Source organism: Crocuta crocuta, unplaced genomic scaffold (genome assembly GCF_008692635.1).
Source record: "Crocuta crocuta isolate KB4526 unplaced genomic scaffold, BGI_CrCroc_1.0 scaffold336, whole genome shotgun sequence".
Taxonomy (NCBI): Eukaryota; Metazoa; Chordata; class Mammalia; order Carnivora; family Hyaenidae; genus Crocuta; species Crocuta crocuta.
Window position 1 is genome coordinate 537,707 of NW_027527943.1, and position 24,184 is coordinate 561,890.

Below are 24,184 nucleotides of genomic sequence, written 5' to 3' on the forward strand. Positions count from 1 at the left end.
CCCCCCCCCCCCCACAGGTCATGCATTATTATATTTTCAGATTGACTTAATATAAGGTACACAAAACTACTAAATAAGAAGACATGATCATTCTAACCCAAAATTTATCCAAGACTGTAGCATCACATTTTTTTTCGCTCCAGACACAGTGGATCACCACCATAGCATCTTTTCGTCGGTGGTGTTCCATATGTAGAGGGACTAAAGCTTGCTGAAAAAACAGGCTTGTCCCTGATGCACCCCCACCGTCCCCCAGCAACAATACATGCCAAACCCTTCGACTAAAAAAGCACAATGTAAAACAGGTCTGCTGACAGGGAAAGGGCTAAGTTGAGAAGGGGGACGATGGGAAAGAAAATGGAAAGGGGCAAAGGTAAAGTGAAGTGAGGAAAGAAAGCAAAGACCATGGAAAATCTGAGATAGGAAAGGTCACACCAGACTCTGGGTCTGCTCCTTATCATCTTCCTGAAGTGGAAGGAAGAGCATTAGGGTTAAGCCTGAGAAAGAGGCAGAGGGATGTTTTCACATACGGGAAAGTTCCTTACAAACACCACACTGATTCACTGCTCTGCACCCCCGCTGCAGACAGAACGGGAGAATGCAGGCTTCAGGGGCAGTCTATCGGGTGATACCTCAAGGTCCCTTCTACTTGTCCACCAACAAATGTAAACACTCAATCAGATACTAAGACTCTATCATGACTGAGCATTGAGAGACTGGGAAAAATACAGTACTCGTGAGTTTTCATTCAATTCTAGTGTTCCATGATGGATGAGAACACCATACACACACGCGCGTGCACTACTATTGCTGTAAGTCATATTTCTTATTTAAAAAAAAAGGCTTCTATCGCACCCAACTTTCTAATGATAGTGAATGTGAATGTGACAGTGAATGAATGTGAACGCCAGAGAATGTTTCCATGTGACCTCCCAATCCCTTCCACACACTCTTTCACAAACAAACCCTACGCTCCAGCCACTCTGGTTAACTTACTATCCCTTGAAAATACCAGCACAGGAGCAGGAAATGCCACTAGCCTGGGAAACTGCTCTAAGTTCATGTGGTGTCAGGTAACTTGGGGAAATGTGCTGGAATCATAACTGATAGGCAGGCCCTTAGCTAGAATCTCTAGAATATTCGAGAGGAGCTAAAAGGATATATATATTTTTAAAAAGTCCTTGAAAATGACAAAGCATGCCTCCTGAAGGCCCAGAGAGCATTCTCATCTGAATCACCTACCACAGCAGTGGTGCGGACGCAGAAAACCACAAGAGGCCATGTCCTGACCAGAATGCGGTTGGGGTCTAGTCTGTGAGCCGTCTCATGCAGTTTTTAAGCATTCACTTATGTGAAAGGATCTCACATCCTATGACCACTGTTATCTTTTTACCAATTATCACCCTCACCACTCTGACAACTACCCACTCTGTTCATTACCCCCCTCTCCTCTCCAGTCAAAACGAAATTGCTTTCAGCAGGCGTATGTTCATCATCTCCTAGGTAAGTAGGAATGTCTGCCCACTGTGGGGCTCCCTACTACGGCTCAACTTCTTCACATAAACATACTGTTCTGGGGCTTCACCTAATGCTGGTTTTTCACAGCTGAAGAAATACAATAGAACCATCAGCCAAGTAAGTAGGGATGTACCAAGTCCTATTTATGCTACACGATATGAGTAAACTCCATGAGTAACGTGAGCCATATACGTTTCATCTCCTTGTAGCGATTTATTACATGAACCATTTATTCATTCTTCAAAATATCAGTATTCACAGATCACCAATGTGGTGCTCCCAGTCATCTGGGGTAAACCACGAGCCCTCTGAAATCGTATGCATCCAATTTTGCAGTACCCACGTTTTCCAGGGAAGAGAGTCAAGTTTTCAACAACATCGGAGGAAAAACTAGTAGCACCCCTCAAGAGAAGGTTAAAAAACAATGCATTGTGGAATTCTAAGGTCTCTTCTTTGAACTTTCCATATACTTTTGTCTGTTATCAATGCATCTCCAGACCTCAAACGTCATGCCAGATGCCTGCGCAGAGCTCAACAACAGACAACAGTTGAGAGGGTTTCCTGGAGGGAAAGCCTGGGTATGGACAGCGGGGGGGTCCTGCACGTGGAGGACTGCAGTCCAGTGGAGAACACAGAGAGCCTGTTTAGGCCCACAGCTGCATTTAAAATGACTCCAGATGAGAGGCAGGGAGGATGCTGGAGAAAACGTTACTATGGTAAAGTACTATGGTAAAACGTTACTATGGAAAAAGGTAAATTTGTGGAAAGCTGTCAAGTAAATATTGAAAATACCCACAAGTGTAGAATTAGACATGTAGAGCAGAGGTATGCAGCAGAGAGACCTCTGGTCAGAAGGTCAGGGGACTTGAATTCTAGACGTTACTCTGCGTCTGTTGACCCTGGCCAAGTCATCCTGAGTTTTGGTTTTCCCAACTATTGGGAGGGCAACTGGACAAGATCTCAGGATTCTAACAGTTTACAATTCCCAATGTTTTTAGAAGGTTGCTCAAATACAGGGTAGGAAAACATACACACACCCCCCAAAGGACACAGATAAACAAGCACCTGTGAGTGCTCCCAATGTCCGCGTTAAACATGCACTGGCACTCACCACTTACTTCTCGGGGGTTCTCTTGGCAGAGTTCTGGAGGTTCACACTTCAAGGTGGTTACCCTGGGCAGGAGGTGGAGGCTCTGACACTCCGAAGAGGCTCCCTGATACTCTGTCACCAGTGGGTGCACATCTTGTCCCGGAGTATAGATAGAAGCCTAGGGACAAAAGATTTACCTTGCAAATGAATCCTGGTGGGAACAGAACTGAACAACAGTGAGGGTCATCTTCAAGGGAACACCAGACAAGCCCAATACAATCTTTAAAAGCAGCGGTACAGGGGCACCCGGGTGGCTTAGTCGGTTAAGCGTCCGACTTTCGCTCAGGCCATGATCTCGCGGTTCATGGGTTCGAGCCCCGCGTCGGGCTCTCTGCTGACTGCCAGCTCGGAGCCTGGAGCCTGTTTCAGTCTGTGACTCCCTCTCTCTCTGACCCTCCCCTGCTCACGCTGTGTCTGTCTGTCTGTCTCTCTCTCTCTCCTAGAAATAAACAAAACATTTATAAAAATAAAGAAAGAAAGAAAGAAAGAAAGCAAGCAGCGGTATATACGGGAATAACAAACTGAGACATTCACCCATTTGGTAGACAGGAACTGCACACCTACGGAGACTCAGACTGTGTTCTATGAGCACACAGCACTGGGGCTATGCGGCAAACGAGACAGGGCAAAGAATCCCTGCCCAGAAAAAAACAAACAACTCAGGTGGGTGCTCACACTAATGAATAGAAACTATCATAAGACAGCTCCCATGGATTACTTAGGGATTACAAAAGGGGAAATGGTAACTTTAGAAAACAGAAGTCTGACAGAAACCACATCAGTAATGTGACAACCCATCCCCATGTGCCTCCTGATGGGTCGTGCTAAGGTGAACCCATCTGTGGCATTCTAGCCAAAAGGCACAACTTGGACCTTACCAAGAGGAAATGTAAGACAAATAAAACATTGTGACAGACGAGGAGAGACCAAGTGGAGCACCTGAGTGGCTCAGTTGGTTAAGTGTCGGATTCTTCATTTCTGCTCAGGTCATGACCTCGGAGTTTGGGAGTTCCAGCCCTGCTTCGGGCTCTGGGCTGACAGTGCAGAGCCTGCTTGGGATTCTCTCTCCCTCTCTCTCAGCTCCTCCCCTGCTTACAAGCTCACTTGAGCAGGCGCTCTCTCTAAGTAAACAAACTTTAAAAAAAACAAACAAACAAAAAAAAAGAGACCAGGCCACTGTTCCAGATTCAAGGAGACTAAAGAGGTAACTAAATGCACTATGCGCTTCTGGACTGTATCCTGGATCAGAGTAAAACTGCCACAGAGAACCCTACGGAGATGACCTAGCACAACGTGAACAAAGACTACTGTGTAGATGACAGTCTCTAACAATTTTAATTTCCTTAAACTTGATCTTTGTATTTCGGTTATACCAAAGAACGCCCTCGTTCTTCAGAAATACACACTGAACACTCAAGTGTTCAGACATAAAGAAGCATGGTATCTGCAAATAACTCCCAAATGGTTGAAAAAACACTGTATGAGTGTGTGTGTGTGATACGCAGGGAGGAAAGGGGGTGGTTTGCACAAGAGCGAGCACATCAAGATACAGTGTTAACAACCAGTGAGTCTGGGTGAACAGCAGGCAATTCTCTGTGCCACTTTCCCAGATACTTCTGTAAGTTATAAATTGTTTTTAAAGATTAAAAATAAAGTTAAAAATTAACAGACAAACGTTCCCCACTTCTCCTCCCACACCACCATACACATCCTCTTCCAACCTGCTGTCCTGTGTCTTTCTCCAGATCCTCCAGCATCATCACCACCTCCTCCCCGCTCTCCGGGTGGTGCTCCCGCACCCGGGCCTGGAGCCCGGCGGGCAGGATGGTCAGGAACTGCTCCAGCACCAGCAGCTCCAGGATCTGCTCCTTGCTGTGCATCTCGGGCCGCAGCCACTGGCGGCAAAGTTCCTGGAGTTGGGCCAGAGCCTCGCGGGGCCCAGTCACCTCCCGGTAGGAGAACTGCCGGAAGCGCAGGCGGCACAGCTCCTGAGCGTGGCAGCTGCTCTCCCGCGAGCTGCACACCTGCTCCCAGGCGGAGTCCTCCTCCTTCACCGTCACGAGGCTCCCTGCACCTGGCGCAGCTTCATCCATGCTGAGCCTAAAGACTTAAAGGAAAAGGTTCATTCAGCCCAGGTCCACGCTTCAGAAATGTTTTTCCAAACATACATCTGAGGCATAAAAATGGATCAGTAATGGCACAAAAACAGAAACTCAGATCAATGGAATAGAATAGAGAACCCAGAAATGGACCCACAAACCTATGGCCAACTCATCTTTGACAAAGCAGGAAAAGAATACCCAATGGAATAAAGACAGCAAATTTCTTCAGCAAATGGTGCTGGGAAAACTGGACAGCAACATGCAGAAAACTGAACCTCGACCATTTTCTTACACCACACACAAAAATACACTCAAAATGGATGAAAGACCTAAGTATAAGACAGGAAGCCATCAAAATCCTAGAGGAGAAAGCAGGCAAAAACCTCTGACCTCGGCTGCAGCAACTTCTTATTCAACACGTCTCCAGAAAAAGCAAAAATGAACTACTGGGACCTCATCAAGATAAAAAGCTTCTGCACAGCAAAGGAAACAATCAACAAAACTAAAAGGCAACCTAAGGAATGTGAGAAGATATTTGCAAACGACATATCAGATAAAGGGTTAATATCCAAAATCTATAAAGAACTTATCAAACGCAACACCCCAAAAACAACCTAGTGAAGAAATGGGAAAAAGACATAAGTAGACACTTTTCCAAAGAAGACATCCAGATGGCTAACAGACACATGAAAAGATGTTCAACATCACTTAGCATCAGGGAAATACAAATCCAAACCACAATGAGATACTACCTCAAACCTATCAGAATAGCTAAAATTAACAACTCAGGCAACAGGTGTTGGCAAGGATGCAGAGAAAGAGGAACTCTTTTGCACTGCTGATGGGCATGCAAACTAGTGCAGCCAGTTTAGAAAACCTATGGAGGTTCCTCAAAAAATTAAAAATAGTACTACCCTACAACCCAGCAATTGCACCCCTAGGTATTTATCCAAAGGATATAAAATGCTGATTCGAAGGGGCACATGCACCTATTGACAATAGCCAAATTATGGAAAGAGACAGAAAGATGTCCATCGACTGATGAATGGATAAAGAAGTCATACAACAGAGTATTACTCGGTAATCAAAAGAAGGAAATCTTGCCATCTGCAATGTGGACAGAACTAGAGGGTATTATGCTAAGTGAAATTAGAGAAAGACAAATTATATGATTTCACTCATATGTGGAATTAAGATAAAAACAGATAAACATAGGGGAAGAGAAGCAAAAATAATATAAAAACAGGGAGGGCGACAAAACATAAGAAATTTAAATACAGAGAACAAACTGAGGGTTGCTGGAGGGGTTTTGGGAGGGGGAGGGACTAAATGGGCAAGGGGCACTGAGGATGACACTTGTTGGGATGAGAACTGGGCGTTATATATAGGAGATGAATCACTGGAATCTATTCTTGAAATTATTATTGCACTACATGCTAAGTTGGATGTAAATTTTTAGAGAAGAGCTCTTTTGTTTCGTCATTTTAGTTAGCTTTCCGGCTCTTGTTGGTTTTAAAGACCTGTTATGCTCTCTGCACCCATGAGCGCTGCTGTATCCAAGAAGACTCTTTGTCCAGGGCCTATCCTTTCAGAGAGTGTTTTTTGAATGGTCTCTCTTGGTCTCTCTTGTTGGGACCTTGGTTATTTTATTTTCCTATTCGTAGTGATATTTGGGACTCTCCACCTTGTGTACTCTGGCTTGTTTCTTGAGGTAGCCCAGCAGCCTGTTTCTCTGGTCTTCTGAGAGTCCCATCCCCCAACTTGGGAAACGGGACTGCTGGTCACGTTAGCAAAGAGTGAGAAGTTGGATTTACCAGGCTGCCCCGCCAGCTCTGGGTGGTCCCGCCACCTAGTCTTTTACATCAGGCAGGGCTCTTGTGGCTGGATGTAAATTTTTAAAAATAAAAATAATTTTAAAAATAGATCAGTAAATTATGGGGCATCTGGGTGGCTCAGTTGGTTGAGCGACTTTGGCTCAGGTCATGATTTCACGGTTCATGGGTTTGAGCCCCACATCAGGCTCTGTGCTGACAGCTCAGAGCCTGGAGCCTGGTTTGGATTCTGTCTTTCTCTGCCTCTACCCCACTCACACTCTCTCTCTCAAAAATAAATACACATTAAAAATTTTTTTTTATATNATTTTTAATAGCTTAGTAAATTAGGAGAGCTTCTAAATTCTGTGAAATATACTTGTATTTTTGTCCCCACTGTAAGTCATGCTCAGTAACTGAGCCTGCTTGCCTATGTTACCACTGAAGTTTATGAGAAGTGTGTATCTTTTTTTTTTTTAATGTTTTATTTATTTCTAGGAGAGAGACAGCATGAGTAGGGGAGGGTCAGAGAGAGAGGGAGCCACAGACTCCGAAACAGGTTCCAGGCTCTGAGCTGGCAGCCAGCGCAGAGCCCGACGCGGGGCTCGAACCCACGAACCGCGAGATCATGACCTAAGCGAAAGTCGGACGCTTAACCAACTAAGCCACCCAGGCACCCCGAGAACTGTGTATTTTGAACCCTAAGGGGGTTGAGCCAGGAGGTAAGGGATGTGAAGGAAACAGGGTAAACAAGAAGATGCTTGACCAGTCTATACTCCAGCTGGAGAGAAGAGAATTTCATCCATGGAGGACCCTTAAATACTCTCTAATCTGTGTACTTCCCACAGAATATTCCACCTTGAACGCAGGGGAGGCAGACTGTTTCCAAACTCTTCTGTCCCTGAAAACTTATGATGAGATTCTGTCACTTCTCTCATTAAGAGATGGGAGTCTATTTGTCCTTCCCTTGAATCTGTACTTGTCTGTGACTTGTTTTGGCCAAAAGAATCTGGTAGAAATGGCTCTGTAAGAGGAAGTGCTTGGCACACTGCCATGAGACTGCCATGCAGAGGGTCACTCGGAATGGAACCCAGGTGCCCCCAACTATAGCCCAGCTGGGCCTTGTTCCCTGCTGATTCACCAGCTGAATGCAACCACAGGTAAGTCCAGCCACAGAAATGCCCAGCCAACCCACAAAATCATAAAAAATAACAAACTGAGGTTGTTTTGAGACACTGTTTGGTGTTTTAATTTTTATTTTTTTAAACATGAGATCACTGAAATTCATGCTTCAAGTTCTTTTTCTCTCTCTCCTTACCTTCTCCTTGTATGATCTCATTAATCACAATTTCAGTATGTGTCCACTCCAAGAACACTCAAATCTCCGGCTGACTCCAACTTGCCTTTTACAAGTCTCACAGTCTTGAAATTGACAGTAAGATGCCTCCAGCTTCCAGCCTCTCCTGGGTCGTAATTTCAGCACATCCCAAACTGAAATCAGAGTGCCCTCAAAGCTGAACTCGCTGTTTACCCTAGATCTCTACTGGCATCAACACCATCCTCCACGCATTCAGGCTTAAAACCAGCCCCTCTCCAGTATCATTCTCAGTCTAGTCAGTTCTTCCTCCAAAATGCCTCTTACAGCCATTACTTCCCTTTGATTCCCCTCTTACCACTTACATGGCAATCACTTACAACGCAATAATTTTCTGTGTGGTATCCCTGCCTCACAGCCCACTCTATCCTCACTGGATTAGTATTTCCAAAGAACAGTTGGGGCCCTGTTCAACACATCTCCCCAAAGGGTTTCAATTGCTCCTCGTTGAACTAAATTCACACTCCCCAGGATCTGCCCTTCCCTGGGTTTTTACTGGTTTGTCTGTCACTGGATAAACATCCGCGCACGTCTTTGTCTGGCAGGAATAACGCTAACCCCGGAAAGAGACACAGCCCCCGCGCCCTCACAGCCTCGGGCTTCACACACTCCGCATCCCTGCCACGCTGACTGCTCAGTTTCTTTCCGCCCACCGGTCCTTCACGGCCAGGGCTGCCCTTCAAGGTGAGCAAACTTCCCAGGTACCAGCGCAAGCGCCTCTCCCAACCTAATGTCCACAGAGAGATTAACTCGTCTGTCCCTCTGGCCGCTTGCCGGAGAGCGAGCCCGACCCGCCACGCCGACCCCGTCCCCCTCCACCGGACGCCCGAGGGCAGGGGCTCCCGTCCGCGCGGCCCAGCGCCCACCCGGTGCCCGGTCCGCGCGGCGAGTGCACAATGCACCGAGGGCGCCCGCAGCCCAGCCCACTCCCCCACCCAGACCCCCCGAGGTGGCCTCAGGCGCCCCGAAGACACCCGGCTGCCGCTCGATACGTGCTCTTCCGACTACCGGTCTACCAAAAGCTCAAGGACCGCGCTCACCAAAGCGGCGACGGCCTCGCGAGCACCAGCCCCCCAGCCGCGCAGCCTCGAAGCCGGGGGTCCACAGCGGCTCCTTCCGCCGCGCGAGCGGCCGAATCGCGGCCTCTCTAGGATCGCGGCCGCACTTCTCTCTGGTGCGCCGGAAGGACCACGCCGCTCCTTCCGCCGCGCGCAGGCGCATCCGAGGGCACGCGCCCTCCTTCCTGTCTGTAAATCTTTTCAATTAAAAACAAGAAAAGGGAAAACTGAGACTCTCTTCGGATCTTCGCAGGCTGCTGGTTAGACAGATGAATGAACAATTACAAAGTAGCAAGCAGCACAAATGCTTAGAATTTAAGTATGCAGATTATATATGCACAATAAAAACTCAAGTTGCATAGAGACTATAAAATGAAAAGTGCTCCGTCCCTAAGGTCAACCATTGTTAATATTTTGTGTGTGGTTTTCCCGAGATGCCACTAGGCACGTAGTAGCACTCAATAAATATTTGTTTATGAATATGGAGCTATGGGATCACAATAGGATTTTGCACCTTAGCTCTGTTAACATAGGTGGGAGATCTTTCCATACCAGTTTATTTTTTAACAGCTCATTAGTATTCCATTGTACGGATGCACCATAATTTACCTATCCGTTTTATGTGTACATGTATACACATAAATGTGTATGTATGTACGTGTGTACATACAGTAATGCTGCAGAGAACATTCAATATCTTTACATGCTTATATAATTCGACGTTAAATGCTACATGTTGGAACTGATCTCTTAAAAGAGCACTTCTAAATTTTTATATAAAGGTCCCCTGTTTAATTTTTAAGGGCACTGCTGTTTAAAGTAAAAGAAGAATCTCATAGAAAAAAAACCCCGAAAATGTGAGGGTGTTTACAAAATCAGAATTGTAAATGACCAATTAATATGCAAAAAGATGTTCAACTTTGGCAGCAAAAATATTTGTTTAAAACCCGTTAAAAAGCACCAGATTGTAACTGAAAGAATAATCCCCAGGGTTAATGTGCGTATGAAAAAAAATGGGCATTTTCACAAGCTGCTAATAGGAGGTATAGATTAGTATAGCCTTTCTGGAGGCCACCTGGCAAATGAATCAAAAGCCTTCCGAAATGTGCCTACCTGGGTGCTTGGAGAGCTCAGTTGATTAACCATCTCTTGATCTCAGCTCAGGTCTTGATCTGAGGGTGTGACTTCAAGCTCTGCATTGGGCTCTGTGCTGCGCATGAAGCCTACTTAAGGAAGAGAGATGATGCGGAGGGAAGGGAAGAGAAGAAAAGAGAAGAAAAGGCGCCTACCCCTTTGTCTCATTAATTCCAGCTACAGGAATTGAATGAAGGGAAATAATTGTACAGGTGAGCAAAGCTGTACGTACAAGGATGGTCACTGAAAAGTCTTCCATGAAGACTTTTAGTTAACTGTGTGTCTTAATCAGGGATTTTTTGTTCATTTGTTAGTAAGGTTCGGAAACCCAGTCAAACTAATTAAACGAAACCTTTAACAGAAGGAAACAAGGGTATTTCTTGGACTCCAGGACCAGCTGGGAGCAGTGGACCTCAGAAGCTGAGGGCCAGACCTGCTTCTCCAGCCTCTGAGCTTTCATAGGATCCTAGTTTCATGACTTGCCTTCTTTATTTCTTGCTGGACCGGTTTGTTTCTATTTGGTTTTTATGGGATCATAAAAATGGTTCCAGCTCTAGGTTCGTTTCTTGTTCAAATGCCTAACAGAGACCAACCAGAATCTGATCAAACTTCTAGGTGTATCCAAAATGGCCACACCTGGCTTACAGGGCCCCTCTCGTCCAGTCCTCAGTCAGAGAAGGCGCACATGGCAAGCTGCCCACTCAGGGTAGTGGCAGATCGAGACTTGAATGGATTGGGCAGATATGCAAATTGACTGTCCTTTTCTTTTACAAATAAAAATTGTTCATGATATTAAGTCCAGTGAGAAAAGTAAAGTGTTTCTATGCCTCAGTATCTAAAAATACATTATTAAGAAATTATATCTGGACCATGAACAGGATAATTTTTCTTTATATTTTTCACAGTTTTTACAATGTATATGAATTTCTATCATAAGTAAACGTGAGTTAATTACTATCTTGAGAATTTATGAAGATTAACATGGGACAATTATGATATGTTAAACATTGACCAGGGGCACCTGTGTGGCTCAGTTGGTTAAGTGTCCGACTTTGGCTCAGGTCATGACCTTGCAGTTGATGGGTTTGAGCCCTGCATCGGGCTCTGTGTTGACAGCTAGCTAAGAGCCTGGAGCCTGCTTCGGATTCTGTGTTTCCCTCTCTCTCTGACCCTCCCCTGCTCATACTGTTTCTCTTTCTGTCTCGAAAATAAAAACATTAAAAAATTTAAACAAATAAAAATTGAGCAGAGGGGTGCTTGGTGGCTCAGTAGGTTGAGCATCCGACTCTTGATTTCGGCTCAGGTCATGATCTCATGGTTGATGAGTTTGAGCCCCACATTGGGCCCCATGGTGACATCATGGAACCTGCTTGGGATTCTGTCTCAAAATAAAGAAACTTAAAAAAATACAAAAATAAAATTGGACAGAAAATATCAGTACTGACTAATCGCAATTTGAATATACATATATACACATACACACTAAACTGATTATTTTTGACAGGTGAAAATTAGGGTGATTTATTTTTCCCTTTCCTATTTTTTCATGCTAGTTTTATAACAGCTCACTTATTAATAACTTTATCAGTTTTTAAACCAGAGAGTGAGTAGGAAATGAAGACACACAAGGACTTCTCATTCCACTACTGTTTGTACATTACAGGATACTATCCCAAGAGAAATGCTGATCAGTAGAAGATACTTTCTAATACAGCTCATACTTTCTGGGTTCCTGCCCTCTGAACAGACTTCCCACTTTGCTTGAAGCGCATCTAGATTTGCATTGCAAGCAAAACCTTCGTCAATATCCCTTATAACATTTGCCCTTTGTTCAATGTTTCTGTAATTTTTTTAAATTTTTTTAGTTTTTAAATGTTTATTTTTGAGACAGTGCATGTGAGTCAGGGAAGGGCAGAGAGGGGAACGGAGGATACCAAACAGGCTCCATGTTGACAGCAGAGAGCCAAATGAGGGGCTCGAACCCACGAAACGTGAGACCATGACCTGAGCTGAAGTTGGACACTTAACTGACTGAGCTATCCAGGCCCCCAATGTTTCTGTAATTTTCAGGAATAGATGAGGAAAGTGTGTTATTAAAATATACCTGTATTGGGGCACCTGGGTGGCTCAGTCAGTTGAGCGTCCAACTCTTGATCTCAGCTTGGGTCATGATCCCAAGGCTGTGGGATCAAGCCCCCAGTCCAGCTCCACGCTCAGTGTGGGATTCTCTCTCTCTTCCTCTGCCCCTCTCCCCAGCTTGCTCTCTAAAACAAATTTGAAAAATAAATAAAAAATTAAATCTATCTTCATCCATTCATGTCTGGGCAGTTATGGGTGCGTGCACCCCTGGGGTACTGATGAGAACACCATTTTCTCCTGAGACTGTGAGAGGAATGAGCTCATTTCAGGTGCCAGTGAATTTAGAACATTTATAACATGTGTACTATAGAATCACCACAAAGAACTCGGAAACAAATTTCCCTTATATTTAAGGGTAGATCATTCTTCATACTTTGGATCTTGTCATTTTAACTGCTTTTGTACGGGAATAATGACATTCTCTGTTGTTCTTAAACTGAACAGAATCAAACAGACTTAAACCAGGACAAGGAGCTGAATGCTTAGCTACTAACCTCAGCAGAGCCCTCAAAATACATGGGGGAACATCCCTTATGTCAACTTAATTTTACCCTTAAAGGCAGAGTAAAAGACTTCCTGCAGGATTGAATACAATTGTGTTTCCATGAAATACCAAAGTCCCTCAAAAAGTTGCACTGCTCTGGGGCACCTGGTTGACTCATTCAGTTAAGTGTCTGACTCTTGGTTTTGGCTCAGGTCATGATCTCATGGTTCATGATTTTTTTTTTTTTTTTTAATTTCTAGGCAACAGAGAGAGAGATAGCATGAGCAGGGGAGGGTCAGAGAGAGAGGAAGTCACAGACTGAAACAGGCTCCAGGCTCTGAGCTGGCAGTCAGCACAGAGCCCGACGCGGGGCTCGAACCCACGAACCGTGAGATCATGACCTAAGCGAAAGTCAGTCGCTTAACCAACTAAGCCACCCAGGCGCCCCTCATGGTTCATGAATTTGAGCCCTGCAGCCTGCTTTGGATTCTCTCTCTGCCCCTCCTCTTCACATGCTCTTTCTCAAAATACAAATAAATTAATTTTTTAAAAAGTTGCACTGCTTCTCCTACAGACTCTGTCCTCCCCCCAGGACATGGTACTAACCGTTGCACTCAGCCCGCCTGCACGCAGCCAGATGCAAGAGGAAAGGAAGTGGGTCAAAGACTGCCAAGTGCCTGTTCCAGCCTTCATGCTCCCCTTCCTTCTTAGTGACAGAAGCCTGATTTTCAGCTGGGCACCCCGCAACCCGCAACAAGGCACTCTCCAGACTCCCCTTCCTAAGTTTTGCCGTGCGTCATATGTACTGAAGTGCCTTTTGGGAGGCTGCTCGCAGAGGGCTGGCTGCACTGGGCGGCATCTGTCGTCCTGCCTCTGTCTTGCACGCAATGGCTGGAGCTTTGGCAGCCGCCAAGGGTCATGTGACCACCTCAAGGACTGATGTTGTGCACCAGCATGTTGGGACAGATAAGCAGAGACAGGGTCCCTAGTGGTGTCATGGACCCACTTTATCAGTCCTGGATTGCTGGTCTCTAGACTGTTCTGAGAGAAAAACAAGCTTTTGTGAAGCCACTTATAGTTTTTTGTTTTTGAACTATATGCAGTTGAACCAGACCCTCCAAATACACAAGGGCTCACCCCCGTGCAGACAAGGAAGTCTTTCCCAGACACGACACCCTCAGCAGCTACTGCCGAGAAGCAAGCGGTGATGGCTCAGGAGTGGACTCCTGAGCTGGAGACTCTTATCATTACCGTGACATTTTGGTATTCACAGTCTAAAGATCATGATCTCCTCCCAGCTGACTTTACTGTTTGACTTCCAAAGAATTCCAGAACAAGCAACATTTAAAAACTGCATTATTGGTATTAAAGAAAAACAGTCTAATTTCTTTCCCCATTTACTAGAACAGTGTCTATGGAAGACCCACTATCCTGACGCTCGAGTTTGTATCAAGTCAGACACTTACCACCTGGACTCACTCAGCACTGTTCGTTCGCATGACTTATCAAATCTCTTCCATAGTTTAACCTGGATTTCTAACCTGAACCAGTGAAGTACTGTGGCCAGAATGGGGGTGGGAAATCGTAAGATCAGATTATCTTTGCTTTCCAAAATGCTTCTGCAGATGGTGGGGGGAGGGGGGGCCAGTAGGGGCTGGTGAGTAAAACCACCAGGGGAAAATGTCCACTATTAAACCGGTACTTTAAGACACCTTGGAGAGTGGTATATTTCCAAATGTCATTAGTTTTATTTTATGAGTTGCTGCTGTAACATGCAAAATTATCAACCTGCTCTTGTTCTGTTTAAGCCTGTGAATTTGTGGATATTTGACTTGCTGCTGACCTCAAAGCCCTAACTCAATCATGAGGCTCTCTACTACCTGAAGATGCACAATCAAGCACTGACCATGTTAAAGGCCCAGAGAAGTACTGCAGTAACGAATGCTCTTGTTCCCACAGTACCATCTAGGGTCTATCACTGTGGTCCAAGGCTGAGCAAAAGTGGATATGCACAGCCTCCCGTGGGCGACCCCGCTGAGATCTGTGAGGCTAGAAGTAGCCGCAGCAACTGTCCCTGAAATGCTGTTTGCTGGTCAGCACCCTGTCTGTGAGGTTTCCCGCAGAGAGGACCCCCCATCAGGCCACACTGTCTTTGTGGTGGTATCTCTGATGCTGAAAAAGCCCCGACCGCTGCCTGAAGGCTTCCCCGCATTCATCACACTCATAGGGTTTTTCTTCATTGTGGATCCGCACGTGCTGAGCCAGGTGGGAGTTGAGGCGGAAGGCTTTCTGGCATATGTCACACTTGAACGGCTTCTCCCCAGTGTGAATCCTGTGATGTCGGATGAGGTCTGAGGTCAGACTGAAGGCTTTCCCACACTCGTTACAGCGATGGCTTCCGGAGTGGCTGTGGGTCCTCTGGTGGTGGGTGAGGAGAAGGGCCTGGCTGAAGGTCTTGCCACACTCCTGGCACTCACAGGGCTCCTCCTGACTGTGAATTCTCTGGTGCCGGTTGAGGTGGGAGCTGCGTCGGAAGGTCTTCCCACAGTGGATGCACAGGTAAGGCTTCTCTCCAGTGTGGATCCGGAGGTGCTCCAAGAGGCCTGCGTTCTGGCTGAAGACCTTCCCACATTCTCTGCACTGGTAAGGCTTCTCACCAAGATGGATTTTCTGGTGTCTGACAAGGTGCGAACTTCTCTGAAAGGCTTTCCCACACTCGTGACACTGATGACCTTTCTCTCTAGGACGGATTTTCTGATGTCCAGTGAAACCGGTACTATGACACGCCGCAGACTCACAGAGCCTTCCTCGCGCGTGCACGCCTTCGTGTGCGATCAGGTCCGGGTGCCGGGGGAAGGCCTCCCCACATTCTGAGCACTTGTACTCGGGCTTCTCCCTGGGCTTCACCTGCTGACTTTCCAAGCGAGGGTCCTCATGATGAGGCGCTACGGGCTCAGATACTTTCCCGGATGATCCCACTCTTCCACAAGAGTCTATCTCTGCAACCATCTTCCCGTTCTCAATCCTGGTCTCCTCACCTGAAACATTAAACGTATACCACATATTACTTGGTTTTTGATGCTTAGGGAAGGGAACCTGCACTTAGGAGGAATAAATTTAAATCAAGCCGTGTGTGCTGGCAGAAATGTTGTGGCTGTGTGTCTGCACAGAACATATGTACAATGGTACCCAAGGAACTGTTAACAGTGGCTGCTCAGGGGAGGATGGAGATTGTGGTAGGAGGTAGCTTATCCTCATTGGTTTGAACTTTATATGTGATACACACAGCACAATCAGTAAACAAGGAAACAGTCTTAAAAGGCCTACCTATACAGTCTTTAAAATGGTTTGTCAGCTGGAGTACAAAAAAGTGAAGTTGGGGCACCTGAGTGACTCAGTTGGTTAAACAACTGACTTTGGCTCAGGTCATAATTACGCGGTTTATGAGTTTGAGCCCCGCGTCGGGCTCTGTGCTGACAGCTCAGAGCCTGGAGCCTGCTTCAGTTTCTGTGTCTCCCTCTCTCTGCCCCTCTCTGCTCAGGCTCTGTGTGTGTGTGTGTCTCAAAAATAAATAAACGTGAAAAATAATTTTTTAAAAAAGTGAAGTCAACTGAGGGCCTTCGGCCGATAAGAAAGGGAAAGCCAGGAGGCGTTGGGGCCAATAAGGAAGAGCACTGGAAATGAAGAAATGTGGACACAGTACCCACTGTATCATTGCTTAGCCGTGTAATCTTAGAAAGGTAATGTAAACCCTCTGGGCTCAGTGTCCTCCCCAGCGAATCAAAACCACTGGACTACAAGACCTTGAGGGTGACATGAAGCTCACAACGGTGCCTTGGACTCTCCCGATCCTCTTAAACAGCAGCAGCTGCCCTCCTGTGCGATTCAACAAGACAGGGGACCTCAGTGCTGGGATAATTAGCTCATGTTTCTCGTACATCAAAGACCATAAGAAATGTCAGCCGATAACACCTGAGCTCAGACACGAAGGCACAGGTGGGCGAGTAGGAAGGAAGCATGAAAGAGGATGCAGAGCTGGAACAACAGAGAAGGCAGGAGACGTTCTAAGCAGCACTAATAACCAGCCAATGCAAGTTCATCAGTGTGGGCGAAAGAAAGGTGGCAGGTCAACTGCAAGGTGAGAGCACACAAGAGTCCGTGTAATGTGGACGATTGGTAAGGAAACACCAGAGACCGTAGGGCAGGAAGATTCAGCGGAACAAGGCACTTTGTGTGTGTCGGCCCTTTACAGGACTGAGGCCACCCACAGGGGAGGGGGTGTTTACAGGAAGATTAACGCAATCCTTTACTAGCAACGATACACTGACATGAGCACTAAAAAGTGGTGGTGGCCTCGAAATCAGAAAACGACTTGAACTTTGAGTGTAAAATAGCATTTTCAACAGATCCAGAAGACAAAGAGCAGTGTCAAGGATCTACTGTGACTGCATTCGTTTGTCATATTTTATTTTTATTTTTAATTTTTTTAATGTTTTGTTTATATCTGAAAGAGAGAGAGAGAGAGACAGAGAGCGAGCAGGGGTGGGGCAGAGAGAGAGGGGGAGACACAGAATCTGAAGCAAGCTCCCGGCTCTGAGCAGTCAGCACAGAGCCGGGAGCTTGCTTCAGATTCTGTGTCTCCCCCTCTCTCTCTGCCCCACCCCTGCTCGCTCTCTGTCTCTCAAAATAAAACAAAGACATAAAACAAAAAGTTTAAATAAAGGTAAATAAATAAATAAAACACATGCTCATCATAAATGACAGGGCCTAAATTCATTTCTGCGAGGCTGGTCACAAAAGGCAGGCCCCTCTCTTTCAGCTACTTTGCTCAGCAAGTTTCCATTAGGGGGACCTTTGAACAGATTCAGAAACTGAAAGGGGTTGGGGGTGGGGTGCCTGGGTGGCTCAGTTAAGCATCAGACTTCGGCTCAGGTCATGATCTCAGTTTGTGGGTTCCCCGTGTCAGGCTCTGTGCTGATAGCTAGCCCAGAGCCTGGAGCCTGTCTTCCGATTCTGTATCTCCCTCTCTCTCTGACCCTCCTCTGATCACACTGTCTCTATCACTCTCAAAAATAAATTTTAAAAAATTTTTAAAAATTAAAAAAATAAAAAAGGAAACTGAACAGGGGAATTGGATAGAAGGTAAAGGAAGGTTTAGAATCACAATCAGCCATTCATCAAACATACACTGAGGGTCTGTTTGATTCCAGGAGCCACAGCAGACTCGGGAAACAAAACAGAGCTCAATCCTTTTCTGGCAGAAGAAAAAGAGACATAAACCAGCAACAATATGATGTGGTCGAATGGGAGAAATCTTGGCGCTCTAGGGGCACAGGTCCTTTTCCATAGAAAAGTTACCCAGATCTGGAGGACTTCAGGAAGGCTGAGGAAGGGCTGTCTCGGGCCCTGAAGGATGAGTGCAAATTAGGGAAAGCAAGGACAAAGGTCTGCAGACAGAAAAAAACGTGGCAGGAGAGGCTCAGAGGGGAGAAACAGCAAGGAGCAAGTGGGAAACAGCATGCAGCGCAGCATGATGGGGTCCTGCACTGTGACGGGGCCACAGGGGGATGGACCATCCTGATTCATCCGGATGAAGGGGATCCGTGGTGTGATGGGGCCACAGGGGGACGGACTCAGGGGTTTCCCGGGACATGGAACTGTCAGTGCTAAAAGTCTCAAGCAAACTGGTAAAGTCAAGCTCGTGGACGTGAGGCTGAGAAACCAGCATACACAGCTGCCAGGGAGGCCTCGGTCACTGCCTGCTGGGAGTTACTGCAGATGGTGGGTTCCTTCGTAGTTTTATTTTTTCCCTTTTGATTATGGAATTTTTCAAACGTTAAAAAAAACCCATGCAGAAAGAACAGCATAACCCAGCTCACTGAAGGGTTTCAGAGATGGAAACAGCACTAAAGAATTTGTGTGTAAACGATGGAGAAGAAGCAGGAAGGAAGATTCCTGGGGAAGCACTGAGATGACACCAAAGTAACAAGAAGTAGGATCATAAGGCTGGATGGGGGGGAGGGGGGGGACGTAAGTGACAGAAGCAAGAGAGGGATTTCAGTGACAAAGACAGTACAGTAAAAACTAACCTAAGTGACATTTAGAGATAAAAGTAATAATCCTACGGGGCACCTGAGTGGCTCAGTTGGTTAAGCATCCAACACCAGCTCAGGTCATGATCTCATGGTCTGTGAGTTCGAGCCCTGCATCGGGCTCTCTGCTCTTAGTGCAGAACCTGATTGGAATCCTCTGTCTCCGTCTCTCTGTCCCTCCCCTGCTCACGCTCTCTCTCTCAAAAATAAATAAACATAAAAAAAAAAGTAATAATCCTACAGTAATTTGAAGAAGACCAGAAAAAATGAGCAATGGAGCACATGGCTGGTTGAGAAACCAACCATCTTTTCTTCACTCACCCCTGCGGTGAAGGAGGGAAGGGGAAGCAGAAGGGCAGGGCAGGACGAGCCCCGGGTTTCGGGCTGAGCACAAACACCATGGAAAGGATGGGGGGATGCGGGGGAACGCCAGTCCTCTAGTCCTGACTGCGGCAGTGGCTGCATCACGGACTGTCTTCCTGTCTGTGGAAGCTTGCGGGCTGCACGCTCACAGTGAACGCCACCGTGTGGACACCATACAAAACCAACACAAAAGCAGGGCCTCCAGGGGGCGCCGATGCCCACCTCTTGCCTGACATGAGAGGCAGCTGCTTCTTACCCTTGTCTTCAGGCTCTGCAACTTCACACTTTGGCGGCGCCTGCTGCCCGCGCACTGGTTCCCCTGCGGCCACTGCCCCCACCAGCATCTTCTGCTCCTCTGCCTGGCCTGGGTCCTAGGGACATGCAGGGACAGTTAGGGACCTGTGGGCTGAGGAGGAAAGTGCTGTTCAGAGAAGCACTCCCACGTGAGAAGAGGAAGGAGAAAGCTCAGGGGACAGGAAGAGGCTGGGCAAAGAGTAAGGCCGGTCCCTCCCAGGGAACAGCAGGTGATGCTGCGGGATCAGCCGACAGCTCCAAGCAGCCGGACCAGAAAGAACCCGAACCCTGAATGGGACTCAGCAGATCCCCCGGGTGCCCAGCTCATGCCCTGCCTCCAGCCCCTGCTTTCTTGCAAAAGGGCACATCTGGTCCTCACCACCTGCTGTCCTGTGTCTCCAAGCTCCGGCTGCAAATCCTCCAGCATCATCACCACCTCCTCCCCGCTCTCCGGATGGTGCTCCCGCACCCGGGCCTGGAGCCCGGCGGGCAGGATGGTCAGGAACTTCTCCAGCACCAGCAGCTCCAGGATCTGCTCCTTGCTGTGCGTCTCGGGCCGCAGCCACTGGCGGCACAGCTCGCGGAGCCGGCGCAGCACCTCGCGGGGCCCTGTGGTCTCCTCATAGCGCAACTGCCTGAACTGTTTGCACAACAGCTCCTGTCCCAAGCCTGTGCCATCCCCTAGCAGCTGGACTCCCCGTCCCCAAGTAGAGCAGGGATCCCCCTTCACGTTCCGAAGCACCTCCTTCTTCAGATTCAGAGGAGCCGGGGAACAGGCGCTGAGCTCTGCTGTTGCCATCCGCAGCGTCCGCAGGCTTGCTCTCTCTGCTTCGGAAAACTTCCTTTTGATTGTCTTCTGAAAATGCAAAAACAAGAATCACGGAGACGGTAACGCTAGTAGGAACAATAATTACAATAGAAATATGCCTTTGTTGGGCTTATACGTTTGCAATAATCACCATCAAACTTTTTCTCTCTGAAACAACCATTCCTAAAAACGGAACACACATACAAAGTGAGAAGACTCTGTTCCACAGAGTTTGTTCTGACAGAGCAGGAATAACACATTTGAAAAATCACCATTTTGCAGCTTGATGAAAATTGAATCAAAGACTACAAAAGGGCAAAGGCATTGGGCTAAAGGACTGAAGAAAAGGACATTCTCACAGTCTCAAATAATCACCGTGCTGTGTATTAACTACAAAGGGGGAAAAATGGAGATATCTGGAAGCCACAAACTTAATCAAATGGTCACACCTGACAACACCAACAGTGAGACTACTGACATTCCGCCTTATCACTTACGCAGCATTTTCATTTAAGTATTTAACATGAATCTAATAATGAGGAGACTTTCAGATAAATCCCAAATGCAGCTCATCTATAACAGACACAGACTCCTCAAAACAGTCGATTTCACAAAAATAAAAAGTATTGTTCTGGATTAAACAGACATCTAAATGAACTGTGAAAAATGGCTCCTGGGTTTAAAAAAAAAAAAAAGCTATAAAACCTGGTTAGGCTCCAAATACAGCTGGCTGTTACAGAGCCCTGGATGCGTGCATGGTAACTCCTAGCTGAAACATACATATATTTTTTCCTTTGGTCAAAAAATGGACTTAATAGGGGCGCCTGGGTGGCTTAGTCGGTTGAGCGTCCGACTTTCGCTTGGGTCATGACCTCGCGGTTCGTGGGTTCGAGCCCCGCGTCGGGCTCTGTGCTGACTGCCAGCTCAGAGCCTGGAGCCTGTTTCAGTCTGTGACTCCCTCTCTCTCTCTGACCCTCCCCTGCTCACGCTGTCTCTCTCTCTCTCCTAGAAATAAAACATTAAAAAAAATTATAAAAAAAAATGGACTTAATATATAAACAGTCAAATCTAGAGCACCTGGGTGGCTCAGTCCATTACGCGTCCGGCTTCAGCTCAGGTCATGATTCCCCAGTCTGTGGGTTCGAGCCCCGCGCCAGGCTCTGTGCTGACAGCTGGGAGCATGAAACCTTCTTCAGATTTTGTGTCTCCCTCTCTCTCTGCCCTCCACAGCTCACACTCGGTCTCTCTCTCTCTCAACAAAACAAAAAAACATTAAAATTTTCTTATGATCTAGTGAACTTTCAGTTCCTCAAACTTTCAATGCTCTCTTGTTTCTGGGTCCTTCCACGTCCTACTCCTTCCTGGAACACTCCTCAACCGTCCAATTCTTTTTCACATTTGCGCCCACACACCCTTCATGTCTCAGCAGAATGATAGAATAAGCCAGCACAACTGCCATATATACTTTACAAAGGTTATGCATTTAATCCTCACACAACTGCCTCAAGACACAAGTGCGAACTTCACTGTACTAAGGTACCGGGACGAGGCGAGTTAAATAACTGACACAAGGCCCCAAACCTCAAGCTCGGCTCCTTCCTCCAGCAGCTCCTGCGGCTGCGGCCAAACCCTCGGACTGATCGACGCCTTCTCTCTCTCTCACAACGCACATCTGCTCCGACAGCAAAGTCGCTGGCGCCACCGGTCAGGCAGCTCAGTAACCCGGCCGCCACTGGCCGCCACTGACCACGGTTCTGGTTCAAGGGCCCCTAAGGTCTGGTCTCATCGTGAGCTCCCAGCTACAGATGCCCCCCAACCCTCCACACCGCCCTCCACACTCGGCCCCGCTCATGGTGGCCTGGCTACTCCTCCGGTGCGTCAAGCCGGCGGTTCCCTCGGCCTGAAAGCGCGTCCCCCAAAGGCCACATCGGTCTCACCGTGTCCTTCAAGTTTCTGCTCAAGTACCGGCCTCCGAGACTTACCTTCAAAACGGATTTAATACTGTGCTCAGGGGATGGCACCTGTGCAGCCTACGCTGTGCCCACTTCAGGGGACACCTCCCACGCGGCCCCTCAGTCGCCTAGCGCTTCCCTGCACCCGGGGCCCCACTGCCCGCCGGCGGAGCAGCAACACCACGTCCCCCACAGCTGATGCGCAGGCGCAGCCAGGCTCGCTCGGGCACCCTCTGCGCTCCGCCCGGAGCTCCAACACGCTCCCCACAGCGCGACGTCGCTTCCGCTCTAGGCACGCGGAGGACTGCGGCTCGATGGTGTCCAGCTCCGCCCCCCCCTCCGCGGCTTTCAGGTGCGCGCGCAGGCGTTTCTCCTAATTTAGGCCGGACTTCAATTAAAAACAGGCCATCCCAGTTTAGTGTTACCGCTAAGAGCCGGCGTTTCCGCTTTGCTACTTCGCAAATTAAGCACGGACACGTGCTTTTGCATTTCTCCCCAATTTAAACAGTCGTCAAACACCATGGCAAAAATATATGCCAGTGCATTGAGTTCCCCCCCTTTTTCATAGTATCAAAGATCTGAAGGTTAAATTGAACAATGGAAATATATTTAGACTAGAGTATTTAAGGTAATGAAATTTAAGTCTATTACTGTAAAAGTATAATCAACAATACTTTGCAATGAATGTAGGTTTCAGGAGGGAAAGCATTAGATAATCACTTTACCAAAAATATTCTACAGAAGAAAATAGAAATATTCCCCCTTGTTCATCTAATCAAAAACTGTATTTAGAGTCTTTGAATGAGGTAAGTCTTTTTAAAAATTTAAACAAAAGTCTGTTTAGTTAATAGTTTGAAAAATCATATCATACTAATCATTGTTTTGTGGTTTATTGGTAGTATCTTCAGCATTGAAGTTATCAGAACAAAAGAAAAACCAGTTTCATTGTGACAAGGAGAATTAACCCTTTCCTCCTTGGGTTCCAGAAACTTGAAAGTATCTTTTAAAGGAGCAATGAAGTATATACTCATTTTATAACTTCCTTAGGCAAACAAATCCAGTGAATCCAAATATTTTACTAAATTAGAACTTATCATTTTTTCTTGAACAGAAAACTCATGTCTAATTTTCTTTGTAAAGAAGGGCTTATATATTTTTCAAAAAGTATATAAGGGATAAATATAAAATTTAATTTAAAAAGGAAGTAAATAGGGGTGCCTGGGTGGCTCAGTCAGTTGAGAGCCCAGCTCTTGATTTCAGCTCAGATCATGATCTCATGGTTCTTGGGATAAAGTCCCAGGTCAGGCGGGCTCTGTGCTGACAGCACGAAGCCTGCTTGTGATTCTCTCCTTCTCTCTCTCTGTCCCTCCCCTACTCGTGTTCTCTTAATGAATGAATGAATGAATGAATTTATTTTTTAAAAAAGGAACTAAAGATCTTAATTCATTTACTCCCTACAATTGCTCACTTCTGAAATGTCTTTCAGATTATTGGCATTGTATTGGATATCCCATGAAAATCAAAACCGGTAATGCAGCTTAACAAAGCAGTATTTTTACAAAATTCAAGATGTGCATTTTTAATTTAAGTTGTCTGTATTTTTTGGAAGGGGTAGATGAAAATAAATAAAAATGCTACTTTTACTGGCATAGTCTACACGTTGCTAATAAAAATCAATTTTCAAACTTGAGATTTTCATTTTCCAGGATCATCCTTATTTTTGTAAACAAAATGGTGGTCTGTATGTTTTCATCAGGTCCATTCTTAAGATATTCAAAATAATAGCTTCCTTTTCTGTATTTTCAGTAGAGGCACTATTGCATTACAAGTCATGCTACCATGCTATAGCAGACAATTAGCAGTTATCTTTTTTGTAATGATGCTTTCTGCATTTCTCTCTGCTC

The 24,184-nt window shown here is 46.5% G+C and overlaps 2 protein-coding genes across 6 annotated transcripts in view; both read right to left on the reverse strand.

The window, feature by feature from the left end:
- PGBD1 (piggyBac transposable element derived 1) overlaps positions 1-9,081 on the reverse strand; it is a 29,685-nt gene extending 20,604 nt beyond the window's left edge. For both annotated transcript variants that reach the window (XM_077752388.1, XM_077752389.1), the window contains exons 1-3: positions 8,997-9,081; positions 4,390-4,775; positions 2,630-2,786 (exon numbers count right to left, since the gene is read on the reverse strand). In XM_077752388.1, the coding sequence (XP_077608514.1) occupies positions 2,630-2,786; positions 4,390-4,761 (529 nt within the window). In that variant the 5' untranslated portion in view covers positions 4,762-4,775; positions 8,997-9,081. The remainder of the gene's footprint in view (positions 1-2,629; positions 2,787-4,389; positions 4,776-8,996) is intronic.
- Positions 9,082-14,495: 5,414 nt separating this feature from the next.
- On the reverse strand, positions 14,496-22,499 carry ZSCAN26 (zinc finger and SCAN domain containing 26). 4 transcript variants are annotated; one of them, XM_077752391.1, is made up of 5 exons: positions 22,311-22,499; positions 21,406-21,580; positions 19,900-20,376; positions 19,483-19,597; positions 14,496-15,809 (listed from the first exon to the last, which is right to left on the reverse strand). In XM_077752391.1, the coding sequence occupies exons 3-5, from the start codon at positions 20,317-20,319 to the stop codon at positions 14,908-14,910; spliced, it is 1,437 nt and encodes a 478-aa protein (XP_077608517.1). In that variant the 5' UTR covers positions 20,320-20,376; positions 21,406-21,580; positions 22,311-22,499; the 3' UTR covers positions 14,496-14,907. The 4 variants fall into 4 exon arrangements, with proteins under 4 accessions (XP_077608517.1, XP_077608518.1, XP_077608516.1 ...); XM_077752392.1 differs by lacking the exon at positions 21,406-21,580 and having other exon boundaries at positions 19,903-20,376; XM_077752390.1 differs by lacking the exon at positions 21,406-21,580.
- Between the last annotated feature and the right edge of the window lie 1,685 nt (positions 22,500-24,184).